The sequence below is a fragment of the Acanthaster planci genome, linkage group LG02 (assembly GCF_054643075.1).
Source record: "Acanthaster planci isolate LZ-2023a linkage group LG02, COTS_SCS, whole genome shotgun sequence".
In the NCBI taxonomy this organism is placed as follows: domain Eukaryota; kingdom Metazoa; phylum Echinodermata; class Asteroidea; order Valvatida; family Acanthasteridae; genus Acanthaster; species Acanthaster planci.
This window is the reverse complement of record NC_141778.1, coordinates 13097757-13117757: the sequence shown is the minus strand read 5'-3', so window position 1 is coordinate 13117757 and position 20001 is coordinate 13097757. Positions and strand designations below refer to the sequence as shown.

General features: G+C 43.5%; 2 protein-coding genes across 3 annotated transcripts; both read right to left on the bottom strand.

Moving 5' to 3' along the window:
- Nucleotides 1-1135: 1135 nt before the first annotated feature.
- LOC110973232 (uncharacterized) lies at nt 1136-9189 on the bottom strand. Its single transcript, XM_022223903.2, has 3 exons — nt 6737-9189; nt 3669-5330; nt 1136-2701 (listed from the first exon to the last, which is right to left on the bottom strand). The coding sequence occupies exons 1-3, from the start codon at nt 8230-8232 to the stop codon at nt 2251-2253; spliced, it is 3609 nt and encodes a 1202-aa protein (XP_022079595.2). The 5' UTR covers nt 8233-9189; the 3' UTR covers nt 1136-2250.
- A 1114-nt stretch (nt 9190-10303) lies between these two features.
- On the bottom strand, nt 10304-18513 carry LOC110973294 (uncharacterized). Of its 2 annotated transcripts, XM_087132853.1 has the most exons (3): nt 16793-18513; nt 13537-15195; nt 10304-11438 (listed from the first exon to the last, which is right to left on the bottom strand). In XM_087132853.1, exons 1-3 carry the CDS (start codon nt 18292-18294, stop codon nt 10985-10987), a joined length of 3615 nt encoding a protein of 1204 aa, XP_086988979.1. In that variant the 5' UTR covers nt 18295-18513; the 3' UTR covers nt 10304-10984. The 2 variants fall into 2 exon arrangements, 1 of the variants encoding a protein (XP_086988979.1); XR_002597449.2 differs by lacking the exons at nt 13537-15195; nt 16793-18513 and adding an exon at nt 11665-12024 and having other exon boundaries at nt 11297-11438.
- Nucleotides 18514-20001: the final 1488 nt, after the last annotated feature.

Here is a 20001-nt window from a genome sequence, read left to right as displayed (position 1 = left end):
ACTTTTTGCAGCTAGATCTGTGTCAGGCGAATCAGTTTAAACCGATGTCATCTTCAAATTACTCTCTGTTCTATTCCTGGCGTGGAGTGAATAATAAGCCCGCAGATATACAAAACTGCTGCTACTGGAGGTTTTCAATAGGAAATTGCAAGTCACTGAGAATCAAACTGAAGTTCCATGTACGTGAAGTACGTCGAAAAAACAAAAACACCTTCATCTTTGTAAAATTCTTGTCACCAATGCAGTTGTTATGGTCGTTGCAAGGGAACGTGGCCCGAAAAAATAAAAATTAAAGAAAGAAAACTTTTAAAAGGAGACAGACACGACAGCGAAAGGATGAACAGAGAATACAGTCAATAACATTAGAGCTTGAAATTCTTCCCCCTTGACCCCCTCTACCGTGACAATTTGTCACTTCGCATTTGATGGGTGCTCCATTTTTCCCAGGAAAAAATCATAGCGACAGTTATGCCCCAAACCATTGTATGGCATTTGTTTAGACGGACATGCTTGGTGTTAGTGGTAGAGGTCAATCCCAAGGTTTCTTTTAAGCAGTTCAATGGTTTGAAGTCCGTGTATATTTTTATTTAAGTACCTTTAATTCTTTTGGGTTTTTTCGAGTTTTTAATTCAGATTTTTTTAACAGGGAGGGATGCTGGTGCCCCTTTCTCTCCATCCCACAGAATCACTTAGCAGCAAACTCTGATTAGCCATAAACGGCGGACGAAGGCATATAGCAAGGTATTATTCAAAGAATGCTGTTAATGTTCTGTACCCCCCGTTTTTCATTAGCTTTCCAAATTTTTAACTTTTAATGTTTTTTATCAGAGGGAGAAAGAGGCAAGCGTTCGCCCTTCCCCTTTCCCTTTGACGCCCATGTCCATGGCACAATACAATCTTTGTCCTTTCAACTGTAGTTGAAAAACCCAATTGTTCAGAGGGACAACACTATAGATATTTATGTTCGACTGAATGTAGACTTGAAAAACCTCTCCAGCCACGCAACGTTAGACAGACCAAGATTCAGGAGACACGACATCTTTTCTTAAAATACATTTCCTGGATTACGTTTTCTCCCCGTTGAACCCTTCAGTAAGCCTGGCACTAAATACTTAATGCCACGTGCAGAACTACCTTCGCATTTGCTAGTATCATTGTCTTTTAATGCTTAAAGATTAACATTGCCAACAGAAAGAAACACTATTTTTAAAACGACTACATGTATACAAATGTACTCTACAGCTTTTACAGGTACGAGTGTAATAGTGAAATCTGGTAGAGCATTCACACCAATGTGTAAGGCGACTAATATTTGATATTAACACAAACATCGATCCGTGATGACTTTAAATGTCACGCCTAAAAGTGGCACGCGTTCATCTGTAGGAACCAGTTTCCAATGTATTGCACTGTACACTCGTGGAATAACCTCCTTCATCTTTATCGTTTGTATCCGACCCTACATTTTGTATCACTACCACATAGTACATCTTTCACTTTGTAAGTCATATATTGTTGCTGGAATGTTTTTAAAAATGAATTTCAGTTTATACTTGTAGGCACGTAATTGTACCTTGCTTTAAGTCTACAAAACTTTCACGGGAATGATGTATCCCTAACAGTAGACACGCTTGCTATGAACTACAAAACAAGTGCAAAGGGGCTTCGAAATATGATATGTGAATAATAATATTTACTACATATTAATGTACACCTTAGGAGACTCTTTTAAGAAGTGATTGCTTCACGGGCGCAATCAATAGTAGATTTTTATTGCGAAAAGTAGACCTCTTTTTTGGTTTATTTGGGAAATTCAGATAGTTAGGGATAAAATACGTCGAGCATAAAGTTCCTATGTGTTATTTCAGTTTTGGAATTCAAGGGCGTCAAAGTTTGTACAAGAATCCATGGGCCCGGAATTATTGTCTCCGCATTGTGTCAGCTGGAGACAGTGACCATCAAGATTATAAAGTTTGAATCGCATAAAATAAAATTCGCAAAAAGAAATAAAGTACATACACTAGAAATTAAGTGAGCTCTTTCGAAAGTTAACAAACAGTCTGTTAACTCCAAAGCCTGAGTAACTTGATGTTCTTATGCAGTTGAAGGTTCGTCTACTCCAGAGACCAAGCATTTATTAGGTGTGCGTGGATTTTAGCGGTCTCTACTATTGTACATGTAGTTTCTTACCTAGCTTAACAACTGTGGACTAATGAAAGTATATGAAAAAGATCGATTAATTATAACAGTTCAAAATTCAAAAGTGTGTTCGTCTTCCTTGGATTCTGTGTATATTAGATCTTTATTAGCTTTCTTCCGAGCGTTTTGCTTCTCTGCTTGATTCGCCCGTGTCTTATATGCCACACACCCCCCTAGGAAGAAGACAGACAAAACCAGAGCCCCTACTGTCGTTCCTATCAGAGCTTGGATGATGGTGCTAGCCTCCTCTGGAGTGAGCTTTAAACCGATACTCTCACCGACGGTGCAGGGCTCTTGATCTGGTAGGCAGGGAGTCACCTCAGGAGGTGGGGGCACAGGTGCCGTGATGGACGGTAGGTAACTTGCCCAGAACCGGAGAAGATGTGGCCAATCGTTGTCAACGCCCGAGAAGGCTTGGGGACAGTCAGTTAGCGACATGTACTTGAGGTTGTCTGAATCGAATGATGGCCACTCCACGCCAGAAGCTGAAGTCCCCGGAACTCTGTACGACGAACAAAGACGGTGAAGACAACTATGAGGAGAAGGTTATACCATATATAATATTAAGAGGCGGGCTCTGGAAAATACCAGAGCGTAACAAAAGAACAGTTCGCACTGGACGTTTTTCTGAGAGTTTAACCGAGCCGATGGTCAAATGAAAAATGGTTATGACCACTGTCCGCAATTGGACTTTCGATACGGAAACATTTTACCGAGTCTGCGGGAGAAGTAGCCGAGTTGTCAGTGCAATGACTCATGAGGTCAATTTGCGTGGCCTTGCTGCATTTGTTTTTGTCCTTAGACACAACGTCACCGTCCTTATTATATATATATCTGTACCTGTTCACTAATGTACGAACGCCTGGTATAGCTATCCCGTACAATTATAGTCTAAAATGGTATCCTCTCAGGTCAGTTTATCCTCCGACTGTATCAGTATTAATTTTTGCCATTTTGGGGACCAAAAGAGGAACAAATCTACTGAAAATATCCGCCACATGCCACACCGCAGCAAAACGAGCACTGAGCATGCCCAGTTTCCCTGTCTGAAGCGTGCTGTTGTGCTTTGGACAGATGTACTCTGTGACCCATTTTCCATGCTTTTACCGATTTGCGCTGTCTCGAGAAAAGTGTCTTGGGGATGTTTCCTAGGCAGAAGTTGGCTGTTAAAATGACTGCACGACTCGGTAAAAGTAACCGAGACTTCCTAGGATGTCCGAACTGGAGTTAAACGGGAAAAGCAACCATAGCCTCGGTAAGTTTGACCACAAAAAATCAAGTCCGAATAGGACTAAAGATCATTCCAACAGGCATGTTGCTTTACATAGGCACATTTACTCTGGCAAAAGCATATCATGTACAGGAGTTCAGTAACCTCTTCATAATGGTCCGTTCCGGTTTATATTTTCCTAACTAAATACCACTGGCGCTAAAAATAAGACCTAACGCACAGTATTATATGACCTTACCCGGTGTGTAAAAATTTTTTCAAGAATTCCATCAGCTCCAGGGTAGACTGTTTATCTTCTAGTCTGTATGATAGCTGGAGTTTATCAACGAGAGGACTGTATGGATCTCCGAACAAGAATTGCAGATCATCAGCAAAAGCTGGCCCAGCCTGAGGTGGAAGCGGTCCTTTATAATGAGCAAGTGGTTTGAGATCAAACGAGTAGAAGTAGACTGAGTGACCAGCATTAGCGTGGAGCCTGGCAGCTTCCAATGTGCTCCAGTATGACAAGTAGTCATTCATGAACTGTCTGAAACTACCCCTTGTCTCGCAATCGTCACCTAAACCACCCTTCCCGATATATTCAGTGTTTAGAGTGAAAGCTGCTTCATCAGGATTGTTGAAAGAATGTTTGCTGACTTTCTCTATGTACTGCTCAACTTCCTCAACACTTGGACAATCGAGGCTGGTCATCATAAATGCCTGTGCAGCATCTTGGTCCTTCGCTAATCCAACGATCACGTCAACATCATTAATTCTGCCGGCTTTCAGCAGCTCCAGGGGTTTGTCGGTGATGAGATCACCGTCAACAACAGGCGGAAACTCAAGGCCAAATGACGGATTTACGACACTGGAGATGATATCTGCCACTGGCTTTTCACGCAGGCATTCTATCAATTCAGTGCTTGTAGTTGGGCATTCAAGTTTGATGGCAAGAGCCTTGGCTGCTTCGGAGGCCACTGGAAGGACTGGATTATTGACAGACGGGGATATAGCAGTTGCACTCATCAGAATAACTTTGTTAAAAAGGCCCTTTGCCTTCTCAGATAGAACGAGAAAGTGGGTAAGTACAGCACCCGATCCATGACCTTGGAGGGTTACCTGTTCAGGATCACCTCCAAAGCTCCCGATGTACTTGTTGACCCATTTGAGAGCAGCTACGATGTCACGCAGTCCATAATTACCTGGAGCTACTTTATCTTCTGTTGACAGGAATCCAAGAGCTCCTAAACGATAGTTTATAACTACAACAACAGCTTCAACCTGAGATGCCAGAAGAGTCGCATCATAGACTGAAGATGTGCCGCTAATCCCATCCCCACTGTGAATGAAAACGAGGACAGGCAAAGCAGGGTTGCCGGAGTCTTGAATTGGGGTGTAAATGTTTAGAGTCAGACAATCTTCACTTGTTTGATTGAACCCAAGACGAACCATCCAAGGATCCAGTGTGACATCTTGAGGACAGGCAGGTGGTAGCTTCTCTGGGATACCGAGTGGTTGATCACCCCACGGTCCTGTATCTTCAGGTGGTTTGAATCGCAAATCACCAAGGGGCGGTTTTGCGTAAGGAATGCCCAGGAACTCGGCAACTTCGCGCCCTCCCATTGCCTTGTCAGCGATCTCCAGAGTACCGATGACAGATCCCAGCACTTCACCGTCTTTGCTTTCTATCTGCACCGTCTTTGTTCCCGGTTTTTGCACGGTGCCACTTCTGATAGGTAATTCGTAAGTACAAGTTTTCTCATAAGTCGGGTCAGTAATAGTTGGGATGTAGTCGTTCCAAAAGGCTACTCTGTCTGATTTGAAGCCATGCCCTGTTTTAATGTCAGCGTCAAGAAGGATGTACGTTTTGTTTTCGGTTTCAAATTTTGGCCACTCTGGTAAACTGGCTCCGTTAGGATTTCTGAAAGAAAAAAATGAAGAAATAAGTGCATCATCCACAGTGGCGTAAATAATTTAAGAAGCTGCATTAAACAAAGTTTCAGAAGCCAACCTACCTTGACAAATAGTACACAAGGCTTTTTCAGTTTTTTCAAATGAATTCAAAAGCGTAAGCCATAACTGGGGTGATTTAATGTAAGGTATCTTCAAACTGTGTTCCACAATGATGTACGGTAATTATGACCGACTAAAATTAAGAAACAAATCAGAGTCGATGTTAACGTGACAACCAATGCGTAGAATGGCCCCGCAAGTACCCGTTCGAGTTGTAACTGGCTTATCCATGTAGCCTACTGTTCAACCGCATTCCTTTGACATTGCGTGACTTTGCTTTCGTCTTGGAGTTTAAGGTTTGGTTCATAGCAATATGGGAAAGCTCACCAATAGGTTGTATAACAGCAAGGTATTGCTCCAGAACTGTTAGGGTTTTTACAGTACTGAAGTTGTCGGCCCCAATATCATTGATACAAGTTCCATACCGGTACATAATCGTCAGGCAACACAACCGCTTGCCTATTATTATGGTGTACTATTTACGACACACATTTTTGCCTCTATCAAGCCTCTTCCAAGCCGACGCAACTACACGACGCGACGGCACGACGCGCCGTCGCCTTCTGGCCATTACGTTAGTACACACAAGCATCGTGCCGTCGCACGTCGCGTCGTGCTGTCTTACGTCTTTTCTTAGTTGCATTTTTTTTCTGCCTAAACATCGTTCCTTCCGTCGCCCGTCGCGTCACACTGTCGTGCGTCGCGTCACATGTCGTGTCATGCGTCGCACTTGCACAGTACATGCTTTAACTAGCATTGTCTTCAGGAAATAAATAACATTAAAGTAAGCCAAAATAATGTTTTAGCTTTTCCTGCTCTAGATTTGATCTTTCTAATAATTATTTGTAAATCCATTCTGACATACAATACATCAATCATTATTACGTGCTTGCGAAAATGATGAGAAATACTGCTTTCTGCTTTCTTGTACCATATAATGGGACACTCTTTGTAACACAGTCTCACTCAGAAGAAATTAACTTGAGCACTTCTTTTTCTTCAATATACTTCATTGACCAGACTAATGTTTTGTCACCTAGCAATCGTATTTATGCACTAGGTAGCTAGGTATAGATTCACTTGGAAAACATCTCCATGTGGGTAATAAAGGTGGCATGATTTTTATTAACAGTTTGGAGCGACCCATCGCAACACAAACGATGGTATGCTACATCAGAAATAGCACCATCTTTGCTCTCACAAATATTGAGATCTTTAACTTAGATTCCTATAGAGATGGCTTCGCTTTTGGATCAAAATGGCCGACTTGTGAACAAGGGCAATATTGGTTGTTGAGATTATAAATCAACTCACCCGTAGCGAGCAAATTGGGTCCAGTACTCTATCGTTCTGTTGGACAGGAGAGCCGCCTCCGTGTCATTCGGATAAACAGCGGTAATGAAACCAAAGACGTAGAAGATGTCTAAGGCATGTGGTGCCCCAGAGATCACATCCAACCACTCTGGCGGGAGAAAGAGCTCCCTGCCAGTTTCGTAGGTGAAATGGTAAAAATATGTGCTTGTGTTGGCCGCAGCTTGAGCGTGTCGAGTTAGGAAATTGATGCTGGCCACGTCAAAGTAAACATCACCGGTCACATCCAGGTATCTCACCACATTTTGCATGGGGTCGTCCAGCTTGTCTGCACCGAAGTAGTAGGCAAAGACTGCGTTGGTGATTTCATGTGAAGTTTTACACTGACACAGTTGCATGAAATATCCTGTAGCTGCCCTAAACTCTTCGGCCGTATAACCATCTGTGTCTACACTTCCAATTAAAACGCTTCCATCTTGGTCGTTGAACCCCATGATGAGATCGTATTGTCCAATCCGAGGATGAGTCAGGAGGGAGGTTATATCGGTGGGAAAGAAGTCCCCATCGATAATTGGGGACGTTGATGCAGCGAAAGTGTAAATAAGTAGGGTTTCCATACTAACATTCCGGAGGCATTGGATTATGCTACGGGATGAACTGTCGGTTGTGGGGTTACACTTAAGCGCTGACGCCAACCCAAATGCCTGAAGCCGAGCTTCATCAGCCGGGATCATCAGGTAAGGGAACACCACTCCACTCTCGGCAATTACCCGCTGAAAAAGATTGTTACTGTTTAGAGGTGAAATCATTTGTAAGGTCACGCTCCATCCTCCTGCCGACCCACCAAAGATGGTGATTTGGTCTGGATCACCACCAAAGTTGGCGATGTTGTCTTTGACCCACTGGAGAGCGAGACGTTGGTCCCACAGTCCGTAGTTCCCAGGTGCTGAGTCATCTCCGGTGCTGAAGAAGCCGAAAATTCCGAGTCGATAGTTGAAGTTAACCATGATAACCTGTCCTTGCAGGGCCAAGAGTGTGCCATCATAGTACATACCTTGTCCAAAGACTAAACCTCCACCGTGAATGAAAACCATGACGGAAAGAGGCCCAGATAAAGTCACGGCATCATGAGGAACGTACACGTTCAAAAGCAGACAGTCTTCATCAATCTCGTCATTTGGGAGAAAAGAAGTCAACGTTGAATTCGAGGCAGGTTGGGGGCAGCTTGGCCCAAACACAGTGGCGTTGAACACGTCGTCCCACGGAGTTTTCGGTACGGGCTTGGCGAAGCGCAGCTGCCCAATCGGTGGCTCAGCGTACGGTATGCCTGTGTATCGCGTTACAAGTTGTTCCTTCCAAGGGAGGTACGGTACTTTTATTCCCATGACAGGGCCTAACGTGGTATTTGTAATAACAGTTTGTGCCCATCCAGCGTGCAAAGAAGCCGTGAACACGAGTAAAGTTGGGAGGATGACACCCAAAGCATGTTTGGAAGCCATCTCGATATAGGCAGAGTAAATCCGACAGCTGTTTACTTCGAGAGTGTTATCAGAGTGCAATGGTGCAGTGGGACCTCCGAGCTCAGTTTTCCTAAATAGGCCTCGGGACAATAAGCGTCAAAAGTTTTCCTTTCGCGACGCACCTTACGTGTTCACTTCGTGTTTACACTGTCCGACGGATATAAATCTAATTTATGATTTACATGTTCTAGATATTGTCAACTCCCGCACGTTAATGAGCCAAAAAGGGAGAAAAAAGCTCCAATTGACTCTTTTCGGAAAGTGCCTAAAAGTCAGTGTAGTCTGGTGCTGATCCAAATTGTTATGTAACGTCTGGGAACCAATCACATTTCTGACGTGACGGATGTTCGTTTGGTTTAATGCGTGAGTTCAGCCGTGGGATGGAGACTACCACCTGAAGTACAATGTTGTGCAGCGGAATTCTTGGGTTGTTTCTAGAAATGTCAACACCGATTGAGTAGAAAACCTATAAACCACAATCCGAGGGTCGAAATTGATCACACGCTACAACAGCCTGTTTAAGGTTTTGTTGGAAAACTTGCAAAACCGGCTAACATCTCTAGAAAAGGTGGATTATAAACCCAAATATTTTTAGATTGATTTTCCTGCTGATAAGATATAAATGTTATGTACAATGTCTCAGTGCATCACACTGCTTGACCATTGTTGACATAAGTTATTTGGTTATCTTTGGTGCGTGTGGAGTGAGTAAACAGATTGTGCCGTTGCCATGTTCATGCCGTCGGTGTTATCCACATGTTACGTACAGTTTGGAAATGTGTGACCAAAAGTAGATGATGTTTGCAAGTTGTCCAACAGAGCCTTCCCGAAAAAAGCAGGCTGTTGTAGCATGTAATCAATTCCAACCCCTTGATTTTGATTGGATGTGGTTGGTTATGCTTGAGAGTGGTTGGTTGTGGTTGATTGTGGAAGAGTGTACCGCGCGTGATGTGTCATACAGTGGAATATTCCATACAAAGTTTGTGAAATAAGTCACCTAGTACACCTAGGCACGGGTTTCATAAAGAAGGGACGATCTGGGAAATTGAGGCAACAAGATACTGAATAGACTGCGAAGGTCGTGTACGCAACTATGCCTAGGTTTCACAAAGGACGACTCGCTTGATTAATTCCAAACTGATCTGATCTTAATTATATATAACAGGTTTGCCCTTACCCAACGTATATTAATAAGCACTGTATGCTCAGTGCTTGTCCGAGAGCTTGCGAAAAAACCTCACAAGCTTACTTGGGTGGGACTCGAACCCACGACCTCCTGCTTACTAGTGCAGATGTCTTAACCACTCGACCACCGAGCTTGCCGGGATCGGCTGGCCGGTCCGAGTCAAAAATACATCTTGAAAATTGTTCGCGGTACCCGCTGCTCCATTTGACTCGGACCGGCCAGCCGATCCCGGCATCGTTTAACACTCACAGCCTCCAGAACACCGCATCAACTGGCACCAGACAGAATTAATTCACCTGTGTCCAGCATTATTTCCCCGTCTTTAAATAGAAAATTACGCACTGACTGATTATATTTTTATAAGGATAAATGGCATATATTTTTAAGAAAATATACCTGGTCTTTTTTGTATACAATATTGATCCTCGCTATTAAATAACTTTGCCATATTAAAATTTCAAAGGTGACTGAGTAAACCTGAATTAAAAGTATCGTATCAACTAAATGTACACGTATCAGGAGTTCTTCCCAAAAGTGGTAGCTGCAAGCATCTTACCTGCAGAGCTGTATATGCAGAGAAAGACGTAGCACCAGTTTCAGATTTTAAAAAAAGTCTGATCATTACGTGTACAGTAGAGCGAGCAGCTATAGTACGCAAACTGTCCATGTGCACTGGAACATACGCCTGTCAGTTTGTTTTCAACAATGGTAACACTTAAACTTATGTCGCAACTCTCTCTACACACGGCTCTGTTACTCTGCAAAGCTGCTACGCTGGACACGAGTACCCTCTCACCTGTGGTCCAGATGACAATCGAACGCCATTAGTCCTATACAATCATGACAACGTGGAGACACACTGGGTTGAGTGTAAGGACATGCCAACGAAAAGACTTTTGTTATATCATATTTCACCAACGTAAGTGGATTTAGTGTGTTGAATTCATAACGTCGAATAATTATGAGCACAACATTTTAAACTATGTGACAAAATAGCTGTGCCCCTGCAGAATACGTCTGTTAAAGGTACGTTCCATCCAGTTGTTTGTTCTTAAATGTCCATGAATAAATCGTTTCTCGTTTGAGAAGCTGCTTTCTTTAGACACAGAATCCAAACCCTGAGTATCTTTTGTGCATACACATTTTCCTGTTATACATTTGGTTGTAGAGTCACTTTGTCAATTCTACATGTCTTGGTTAAAATATTGGTTATAAGCTATCAGGTTAGTCTACTTAACCTAAATAAGTCTACTCAGTAGATTCAGACTTATTATCACTTAGCGAGACCAACATTTCTGTTCTCCAGTACATGTATATGGTAACTATGGTAACTTACTAACAAGGACTAACTGCAAGGAATAATGTGCCCGTAATACTTGCTCAGGAAGGACGCCCATGTTACCTTAATCCGGTTGAAGGAAGTTGAAGAGCTTGTTTGATGTCCTTTAACTTTGAACAGTTTTTAATTAATTTGACAACCTTTGAATCAACGTTTTCATCCGGACATACGTGTACTGTATATCTGGACGTTTTGATGGTTTAGCTTCAAAGCCTAGAGCTAAATTCCTCTCTCTCTGCATCATCCAAGTAATGTGCCAGGCCTTTCCCCTTGCCTTTCTGACTTTGCACCTCAATCCGCTTTGCCCGAGCCCTGTATGCCATACAACCCCCCAAAAAGAAGACAGACAACACCAAAGCACCTATGACTGCTCCAATCAGAGCTTCGATGACGGTACTAGCCTGCTCTGAGGATAGTTTTAACCCGATACCTTCACCGACCACGCAAGGCTCTTCATCCGGCGGGCAGGGGGTCACCTCAGGAGGTGGAGGAACGGGTGACGTGATGGTCGGTAGGTAACTTGCCCAGAACCGGAGGAGATGTTGCCAGTTGTTGTCGTTGCCGGAGAAGGCTTGAGGACAATCGGTAAGTGACATGTACCTAAGATCATTCGAGTTGAATTTTGGCCACTCAACGCCGGACAGCGAAGTCCCCGGAGTCCTATAAAAATTAGGAGATACAACCTTTATCTTTACAACATCAAGATATTCATCAATTGGCACTTTCACTGAAGAAAATTCATTCATGTTTTCATGTAAAACGTAGCACAATAAGAGTGAAAAGTAATTCCAAGGTTAGGTAGCTTCCAATCTTGGAAATAAAATTAGGACATATGAAATAAACATTACAAAACTCAGACTTCGATTTGAACGTATTCTCAGCATACCCCGTGGATTGATGTCCACCTTATTAAAACAAATAATGACTCATGGGCGTCATGGGCGTAGATTGCTTGCCACATATGGGGGATGATTTCGTATTTATCCATCGACCTCAGCACGGCCTCCATCCCAGATTAGATCGTGACGCCGGAAATTACGGAGTTGTTGGTAGGCCTATATACGGGTGCACATTAGGTCAGTGTTTCGTGACAAAGCAGGCGGAGACAGGCTTTTTATTTTGAGAACACTTTAATATGACCAGCTTTTCATGACAACATGAAATACACAGGTCAGGGGTCAAGCATGCCAGGCATCTCTAGGTGGCGCCAGTGGCAGGGCACACTCGACATTCAAGTCGAGTTCAGGCGGCCGATTCTCGACACGGGTTTCTTGTTCTCGCGCTCGAACAATGGGAACACGACTCAAGAACTCTGTTCTCGGAACAGGATCACACTGTGACACCACCTCCTCGTTAGGGTATTACGGGAACACACAGAAAAACTTGTGAGGTTTTGATTTTTGAACAGCTGCAAAAAGTAGAGAGATGGCACTCTCGAATAACGTACATATATTGCATGTTGGTTGTCACTATCAGCGACAACCGGTTGTATGTCTTCGGCGTTCGAGCGGCCGACCCAAGAACAACGAATCAAGCTGTTTGTGATTATACGAGAACAAGCCGCCCGAACTCAGCCACTGTGTCTTGAAAGGTGTGTGCATGGGGGGAGGTGAATTATATCGGTAATTCCTCCTCCCCAGGTCAAAAAGAAGGAGGATATATCGCCATCCCCCAATATCTCTTCCCATGATATCCATTTACGTATCAAAAAGCCGTAATAGTCTTTTCTTCCCAAGTCGGAAATTGTGTATAGATGAACTAGGGCAAGCCTTCAAAAAAATGTGTAACAATGATTCACAAAGCGTAAACAAAGCTAGTCTTGGGTCCAAGACGTTCCTATCTGTAGCTTTGTTCGTCTATTCATGAACGCTTCAGCGCAGTAAATTTTGCCAGTCAAAAGAGGGCACTATGTGACGGACGAGGTAGGTATTCGCAGTAACTATGGTTGCACTACACCAAGTACGCGCCCATAGAAAACAGTGCAAAATCGGACCGAAATAGCACCGCCTGTTGACAGTCGTGAAGAGGTTGGACTCCCCCTTTTTTTTTTTTACTGAAAATTCAATATTATGGCCAGAAGATCACTTTTCGTTTCAATTTCATGGGGGTTAGCCACGAAAATCTTTGCTTATCCACCTGTCAAGGAAGATACCCCCCCCAAACAGCAGTAAAACTAAGCGCGCATTTCTGAATGTAGCCGCCCGCCTCTGTCCAAAATAGGCCCGCAATTTGGGGCTTTTGTGAAAGAAAACTGGAAACTAACAGTCCCAGACTTCGGGATTTATAGAAATATTTCTATGATGCCTCCTGATTATGGCATGTCTTATTATAAAAACCCCGTGTGATCACAAAATATTAATGAGCTCGCGCGCAGAAATACAACCATTTGGTGGAAGGCACCCCTATGCGTGCGATAATCTTGTACAATCGGCCGTCGCATAGCGCCCTCTGTCGACTGGCAAAATTTACTGCGCGAACACAGGTAGTAATGTCTTGGAACCAAGACTAAAACAAAGCTGGAATAGCCATCAAAACATGAAGTTATAAAACTACTACAAAATATTACTAATCAAACCCGTCCCTGTGTATAACCGAACAAAATGTTCATTGAGAGATATCAAAGGGGTTATGTTTCTTCAAATTTTGGTCGCTAATACGAAGAATGTGCAATTGAGAGAGGTCTGTAAATCTCAGACTGTCTGGTATGAGAGGTAAGGGATTTTTCTAGAGAACATTTTAAATGTAAATTTGTACTCACCCATTGTAAATGAAATTTTTCAAAAATGCCATCAGCTCCAGGGTGAACTGTTTATCTTCCAGTCTATAGGATAGTTGGAGTTTATCAACGAGAGGACTGTATGGATCTCCGAACAGGAACTGCAGATCATCTGTCAAAGCTGGTCCTGCCTGAGGTGGAAGCGGTCCTTTATAAGGAGCAGGTGGTTTGAGATCAAACGAGTAGAAGTAGACTGAGTGACCAGCGTTAGCGTGGAGCCTGGCAGCTTCCAATGTGCTCCAGTATGACAAGTAGTCATTCATGAACTGTCTGAAACTACCCCTTGTCTCGCAGTCGTCCCCTAATCCACCTTTTCCAATGTATTCCGCAATTAGAGCGAGCGCTGCATTGCCGGGGTTCTCGAATGAAAGTCTACTAACAATTCTAATGTATTGCTGGACTTCCTCGACACTTGGACAATTGAGGCCGGTGAAAAAAAATGACGGTATAGCATCTTCGTCCTTTGCTAATCCAACGATCACGTTAACATTGTTAATTCTGCCGGCTTTCAGCAATGCGAGGGGTTTATCGGTGATGAGATCACCATCAACAACTGTTGGAAAGGCAAGGCCAAACGGGGGTGTTACGGTATTTGACACAAAATCTGCCACTGGTTTTCCTCTGAGACAAGTGATCATCATCTCACTGTTTGCAGTTGGACATCCCAATTTGAGGGCGAGAGCCTTGGCTATCTCTGATGGTCGTGGAAGGGTTGGATTGTCGACAGGTGGGGATATAGCAGTTGCACTCATCAACACGGCTTTGTTAAAAAGGCCCTTTGCCCTCTCAGACAGAACGAGGAAGTGGGCAAGTACAGCACCCGATCCATGACCTTGGATAGTTACCTGTTCAGGATCGCCTCCAAAGCTCCCGATGTACTTGTTGACCCATTTAAGAGCAGCCAAGATGTCATGCAATCCGTAATTACCAGGAGCTACTTCATCTTCTGTTGATAGAAATCCCAGAGCTCCTAAACGATGGTTTATGACTACAAAAACAGCTTCAGCCTGAGATGCAAGAAGAGTTGCATCATAGACGGAAGATGTGCTGTATACTCCATACCCAACGTGAATAAAAACAAGAACTGGCAAAGCGTCAGTGTTTTGAGTGGGAGCGTAGATATTGAGAGTCAGACAATCTTCACTTGTTTGGTTGAGCCCAAGGCGAACCATCCAAGGATCCAATGTAACATCTTGAGGACAGGCTGGTGGTAGCTTCTCTGGGATGCCGAGTGGTTGATCAGCCCACGGTCCTGTATCTTCAGGTGGTTTGAATCGCAAATTACCAAGGGGCGGTTTTGCGTATGGAATGCCTAAGAACTTGGCGACTTCGCGCCCTCCCATTGCTTCGTCAGCGACTCGCACAGCACCAGTGATAGATCCCAGCACTTCACCGTCTTTGCTTTCTATCTGCACAGTCTTTGTGTCCGGTTTTTGCACGGTGCCACTTCTGACAGGTACTTCATAGGAACACGTTTTCTCATCAAACGGGTCCGTAATGGTTGGGATGTACTCGTTCCAGAAGGCGACTTTGTCAGCTTTGAGGCGCTGTCCTGTCCTGATGTTAGCGTCTAGGATGATGTATGTTTCATTCTCTGCTTCGAACTCTGGCCATTCAGGTAACGCTGCTCCGTTTGGATCCCTAAATAATAAATAAGAATAAAACTGTTTCATACAATTGATTGTTCATCTTGATGATATACTGTTTGGGTGCAGAGTAAAGTGTGTGCGCTGGCCTAACGTACCTAGTGTGTACTCGTGGGCAAAAGATGTCTGCACGATTTAGGAAAGGAAGACGTTCTGTGGACTCATCCACGGGACGTTTCCGCTTCACTAAAAGGGAGTTTTGAAGAGATTAGAGCCATTTGGGGGATAAGGTATATTGCAGCAAAAGGAAGCGGAGCAGTCAAGGAAACCTTACAAAATTTCAGCTGAAAAAAGTCTTCAAAGGGTTTTAAAATAGCTATTTTTCTTTCTTAACCCAAGAGACACAAAAACAGATAATGTAACGCAAACCCTAGGTCAGTGAGCAGTGTGTTGTGACGATGGAAGTAGAGTGTATCATGAGCATAGCGTGTAGCGTCTGTGACGTTCAATAGAGGCAATCCACTATTTACAGAAAGACGTCTTTAACTTGAACTCTAAGTTGAAAATAAAATTGAAGTCGAGGCTGACATTTTTGAAATTTTGTTTGAAATTATTTAAAAATGTAACAGACTGCCACTTTACCAATCAACGTTACAGCGAACAATTAGGTATACCAAATATCCCTTGGCAATCTCGAATGTTCCGTGCACTTTTAGTCAACATTGAAATTTGTTTTAAATAGAAGAAATATGTCGAGAACTGGCGATAATGATTGGAAAGTTACTTAAAGGAAAATCCTACTCGTGAAGGAATAATGGCCAACAAGCAACGTGGTCTCTGTCATTCATGGGCACAGGTCTGGATGTGTGCACGGGCGGCCATTAGCCTTTTTGAGGTATGGCGGTCCCAATAAAAGGGCGCTATTTCGTTTGGGTGAAATTTTTTCTGGTTAATCCAACTTTACCAACTTCAAATAGCACTCTCATATTGTGCCCACCATGTTTCGAAATTATACTGGTCACTGACTCTGAATTGGAAAATATTTCTTCTTGTTATCATTACAAAGGACTTTGAATTCGAAAATAAATCGTCAAAACAGAAAACTCACCCATATAGACAAAAATAACTGATTTTTTTCTTATATTAGACCGATTTCAACAACGCTTACCTGTCATACTTTACGTTGCCAACCTCTGTCATGTAACAATTAATATGAATGATTTTAAAATAATTTTAAAATACCTTTAATCGATGCATGATGCCACTTTATGTCACTTTCACCACACTATTTTATTTATTCTTTGCGGTATTGTGGGGCAACGATTTTAAACAGTGGGCTTGGTAACCTAACAATGAGTCAAGCGTTGAGTATGCATGTGTTAATCTATTGGTTCAATGTGGACACACTGCGTAAGCGTTTGTTTGTTTGTGTTTGTTGGGGTGTTTGTTTTTTAATTTGCTTCAAAAATGTATAGGCTTGCACGCAGATTGGTTATTTAAAGAGCAGTTCAATGTTTCTTGTCATGTCAGTTTCATATCTAACATTGTCGGATTTTCATAACGGCGTCTTTCAAAGTAGGCTTACGTACATTTCACTTCAACAGTTAAGGATGCAGTATCTCTTTTCAAGGTTTTAAATACAATTTATTTACCCGTTCTTCGCAAACTGTGACCAATACTTTATGATAGCATCGGATAATGACTGCGCCTCGATGTTTCCTGGAATCAGCAAGTTGATGAGCCCGAAAACATAGAAGACATCCAGGATGTGTGGTGCTCCGGAAACACGATCAACCAAATCTGGACGAAGCAAAAACTCCTTTCCAACTTCATAGTCGAAATAATAGTAATATGTCCTAGTATTGTCAGTAGACAACATTGCGTGTTTGTTACGGAAATTTGCACCGGGAATGTCGAAATATAAATCACCGATCACATCTAAATATTTCAGAAGATTTTCCTGGATGTTGCCCAGCTTGTCCCCACTGAAATAAAAGGCCAAAATTGCATTGGTGATTTGCTCCGGATTTTCACACTGACAAGTTACGGCGATTTGGCTCTGGGTGGCACGACGAAGACCCTCTGCAGTGTAGTTATCCGCACTCTGAAAAACGGACCCCTCTTGACTGTTAACCCCTAAGAGAAGGTCATACTGTCCAACTCGGGGATGGGACAGGAGAGAGTTGATGTCGGTGGTAAGAAACTCGCCGTCAATTGTAGCCGCTGTTGTTACGAATGAAGATTTACTCAACAGTTCCTCCGTGGTTAATCCTCGTAGGCAGCTGATCAGGTGGCGCGTGGTGCTGCTACCATATGTTAGGTTGCAGCCAAGAGATGAGGCAAGATTCCAAGCCTGAAGCTGGGCGAAATTACCCGGGATGATTAAGCCTGGAAAAGCTACCCCGCTCTGAGAAATCACCCGCTGAAAAACATTCCTGTCGTTTAGAGGTGAAATCATCTGGTAGGTCACACTCCATCCTCCTGCCGACTCACCAAAGATGGTGATTTGATCTGGATCACCACCAAAGTTGGCGATGTTGTCTTTGACCCACTGGATAGCGAGACGTTGATCCCACAGTCCGTAGTTCCCAGGTGCTGAGTCGTCTCCGGTGCTGAGGAAGCCGAATAATCCCAGACGGTAGTTCATGTTCACCACGATGACCTGTCCTTGTAGTGCAATGAGCGAGCCGTCGTAGAGTGCACCTTCCCCGCTAACCAAACTCCCTCCATGCAAGTAAACCATGACAGGCAGGGGTCTCAACGCATCAACGAAACCATGCGGAACATACATATTCAGAAACAAACAGTCCTCATTTGTACCCGTATTAGGTATAAATTGATCAAATTCCGAAGATATGAACACATCAAAAGAAACCGCGGTCTGAGGACATTTGGCGCCGAACAATGTGGCGTTGAGCACGCCATCCCAGGGAGTTTTCGGTACGGGCTTAGCGAAGCGCAGCTGCCCAATCGGTGGCTCAGCGTACGGTATTCCAGCATACCGTGTAACGACTGGGATGGGTACACCGGGTATCGGTAATTTTATGCCCATTACTGGACCCAAAGTAGTGTTAGTAATGACTGTCTGCCCAGCCACATAGTGAACACAAATCAGACCCAACAAAATCAGCGAAACACTTGTGCATCCAGTCATTTTCAAGATGTCATAATCAACCAAAAGAACTGTATAGATTATTTTAACGTAGCTGCTGGGAGCTTGGTTTTGAACACGCGACTCTTGTATTCGACATGACAAATCTGACTTCCTTTGCCCGTGTAAAGGAAACCACCAGCCACAGTAACACAAAGGTCATGACAGACGGTGCTACAGGCGGAACTACAAGACCACGGCCTGTGTTTCACTAAGAAAGAATTCCCATCTTTCATGCAGATGGTCGTGTTTTGTGTTTCCAGAAACCCGATGAGCCTGTTTTTGTGGATTGGAATTCCGTCGGGTGTGTCCATGTCCCTCCATTTGATGCGCGATAGGTGGCAAAGGGACCCCCTTCTATTGTGTTTTCTTTTGTGTTGACGAAATCTTTGGAAATCCTTTTAGGTTTCCGGTGGGGGGGGGAACAGGAGGCACAATACAGCGTATATAGCTTGCGCATCACATGGGGGGGTTGTAACTTTCCCACATATCGTGCTGGATATATATAAATTAAGAATCCCATCTTATTGCAAAATGAGTCGGGGTAGAACTCACACTCACTCAACTCATATGACGGGTGCTGTGCGTTTTACAAAATCATTTCTGCAATTCGCTGACGCTGAAGTTCCACTGTGTTCATGAGAGGTAGGTTTTCCTGCAATAATGCCGACTTGGAGGTCCTGCAAAGAGAGCAGGGGAGCTCTGCACTTCATGCAGACTGAATTTCTCACAATCACGGATACTCGACCGGGCGACAAATGCCTAATGCATGTAATGCCACATGTAATTCCTAACTGTTGAAAAGTGAACCCCCATACACGCATGTCTGGCAAAGTTCAAGCCCATACGCTTAATTTTTTGTACCTGAAGAAGTGGTCACCCATTGCTCTTTTTATAAGTGAAGAAAACCACCCGAAGATGCATGGCACTGCGCAATTCATGAGGACCCTGCAATGCGGCAATATAGAGGCTACAGTGCTAATTGTACCGCAGAACAGTTGCCATTTACTCCGCTGAGTTTTGGCATGGCAAAGACCCACCCATTTATTTACCAGGAAACTGGCCAATATCGCCCCCATTTTCTGCTGTCCAGGTTGTGAAGTAACTGCAGTGTGATGCACATGTACAAGTATTTTGGGCGTTCAGCTCAGTGACCTCAGACCACATACCATGGCAGAATAAAGAAAAAAATCTTCGTGAAAGCGTTTGTTGATGATAGCAGATTTTGTACTCAGAAAAATGCCATTGTGAAGAAGTATGGCATAGAGAAGAGAAGTGGCCCGTTGTGTGAGAAGATTTGGACGTTTGGAGTAGTATAGAACTTTTCCTGTGATGTCACAATCGTGGTGGATTTATACGATGTGTTGTGATGGTAATGATGCATAGTGTTGCATATAATCGTGGAGGAATAAAACACAATCTAGGCCTACTTAAGATAAACTGGTCAAGCATGCTGTGTTCGCTCGTGGCCACGGCAGTCCATGCACGTAGTGGCATTAGCGTAATCCAGTGACGTGTAAAAAAAAAAGTATATACTGCTTTCGAGACTCCGAGATCTCACGCAAGCAAATCTTTTCAGAGACAAAACGTGGATGGATGTTATTGCAAATTTCTTTTCTGATAATCGGCGGGTGGTGGCGGCCGGTGGTGGTGGGGGGGGGTCACGACGTTCAACAAACGTATTGATTCATAAACAGCGGAATCAAGTGG

Bases quoted from the DNA above. Each gene is read 5' to 3' on its own strand.
- LOC110973294 (XM_087132853.1), bottom strand. From the start codon at position 18,294: ATGACTGGATGCACAAGTGTTTCGCTGATTTTGTTGGGTCTGATTTGT. The intron at 15,196-16,792 runs GTAAATAAATTG...TTTATTATTTAG, and splicing joins TCACAGTTTGCGAAGAACGG to GGATCCAAACGGAGCAGCGT. The intron at 11,439-13,536 runs GTGAGTACAAAT...TAATTTTTATAG, and splicing joins AAAAATTTCATTTACAATGG to GACTCCGGGGACTTCGCTGT.
- LOC110973232 (XM_022223903.2), bottom strand. From the start codon at position 8,232: ATGGCTTCCAAACATGCTTTGGGTGTCATCCTCCCAACTTTACTCGTG. The intron at 5,331-6,736 runs GTGAGTTGATTT...TTTTTCTTTCAG, and splicing joins ACCCAATTTGCTCGCTACGG to AAATCCTAACGGAGCCAGTT. The intron at 2,702-3,668 runs GTAAGGTCATAT...TTCGTCGTACAG, and splicing joins AAAAAATTTTTACACACCGG to AGTTCCGGGGACTTCAGCTT.